The sequence below is a fragment of the Nanorana parkeri genome, unplaced genomic scaffold (assembly GCF_000935625.1).
Source record: "Nanorana parkeri isolate BGI_ZX_2015 unplaced genomic scaffold, ASM93562v1 scaffold832, whole genome shotgun sequence".
Taxonomy (NCBI): Eukaryota; Metazoa; Chordata; class Amphibia; order Anura; family Dicroglossidae; genus Nanorana; species Nanorana parkeri.
The window spans coordinates 662183-663412 of NW_017307100.1; the positions used below are offsets into that span (position 1 = coordinate 662183).

At 52.3% G+C, this 1230-nt stretch overlaps 1 protein-coding gene across 1 annotated transcript in view; it reads left to right on the plus strand.

Annotated features, from left to right (window-relative positions):
* Window positions 1–509: 509 nt before the first annotated feature.
* Window positions 510–1230, plus strand: part of LOC108794296 (cytochrome P450 2D17-like) — a 52265-nt gene continuing 51544 nt past the window's right edge. The window contains exon 1 of the mRNA XM_018565310.1: window positions 510–1124. Coding sequence (XP_018420812.1) covers window positions 510–1124 — 615 coding nt within the window. The remainder of the gene's footprint in view (window positions 1125–1230) is intronic.

The following is a 1230-nucleotide window of genomic DNA, read 5'->3' on the forward strand; positions in this document are numbered from 1 at the left end:
CCTCACCCTCTTTGACACATGGCGCACCCTTCACCCGGACGGCAGAGATTTCACTTACTATTCTCCCCTACACTCAAAATACTCCCGTATTGATTACATCTTTGTCACGCAGAGGGATTTGCCAAAAGTAACACGATCCATTATCGGTAACATCACCATGTCCGACCACGCACTGGTCCTCACCACTCTTGCCCTACACCCCCCACAACCCCCACACCCCCGCCAGTCCACTTGGCGACTGAACTCCTCCCTTCTGGAGGACCCCGGTGTCATATCTGACATTGAGACGGATCTGCGTACCTACTTTGGGACGAATGTTGGGAGTGTCCTCTCCTTGATGGTGGTGTGGGAGGCTCACAAATGTGTTGTGAGGGGCCGTTTCACTTCGATCGTGGCCAAGCAGAAGAGAGACAGACTGGAGAGTGTGCAGCTTCTGTGCACCCGCGTCTCTAAGCTGTAAGACCAACACAAGGAATCACTGGCGGCGGAGACCTACCTCGCACTTCTGGATGCGAGGAGGGATTATCTGCCCTGCTGGAAACCAAAATCGCAGGGCATTCACTCTAAGAAATGGCATATACTACGCAGGGGGCAATAAGTGTGGGAAACTTCTGGCAAGAGCGACCCGCACTCAGAGCCTCCACTCCCATATCCAGGGCATCCGTACGTCCATGAACAAGGTAGACATTTCGCCTCCAGATATTGCTGCATGCTTCCAGAGATATTATAAGACACTCTACAATCTAGACTTGCCCCAGCCCCGGGACGCGGTGGCGCGAGAAGAGCGGTTAGCGCTTATTCGAGCCTTCCTTCACAAATCACAAATGCCTACTCTAGAGGAGCAAATGGCCTCAGATGGCCTCCCAGCACAATACTACAAAACATTCCGGGAGACCCTTAATCCACATTTCTTTTCTGCTTATAATGGTATTGATAACCGAACTGTCCTCCCACCCCCAACACTAGAAGCACACATAACTGTCATACCCAAGGAAGGGAAGGACCCGCAGCTCTGTTCCAGCTACAGGCCGATATCGCTGCTGAACGTGGACCTGAAGTTGTTCACCAGGATCCTGTTGAATGGCCTTCTCCCATCCATGCCTTCACTGATAGACCTCCACCAGGTAGGGTTTGTCCCTGGTCGTGAAGCTAGAGACAACACTATCAGAGCCATTGACATAATTCACTGGCTCCACAGATGTGGAGAGGGCCTTCAACAGAGTCGACTGG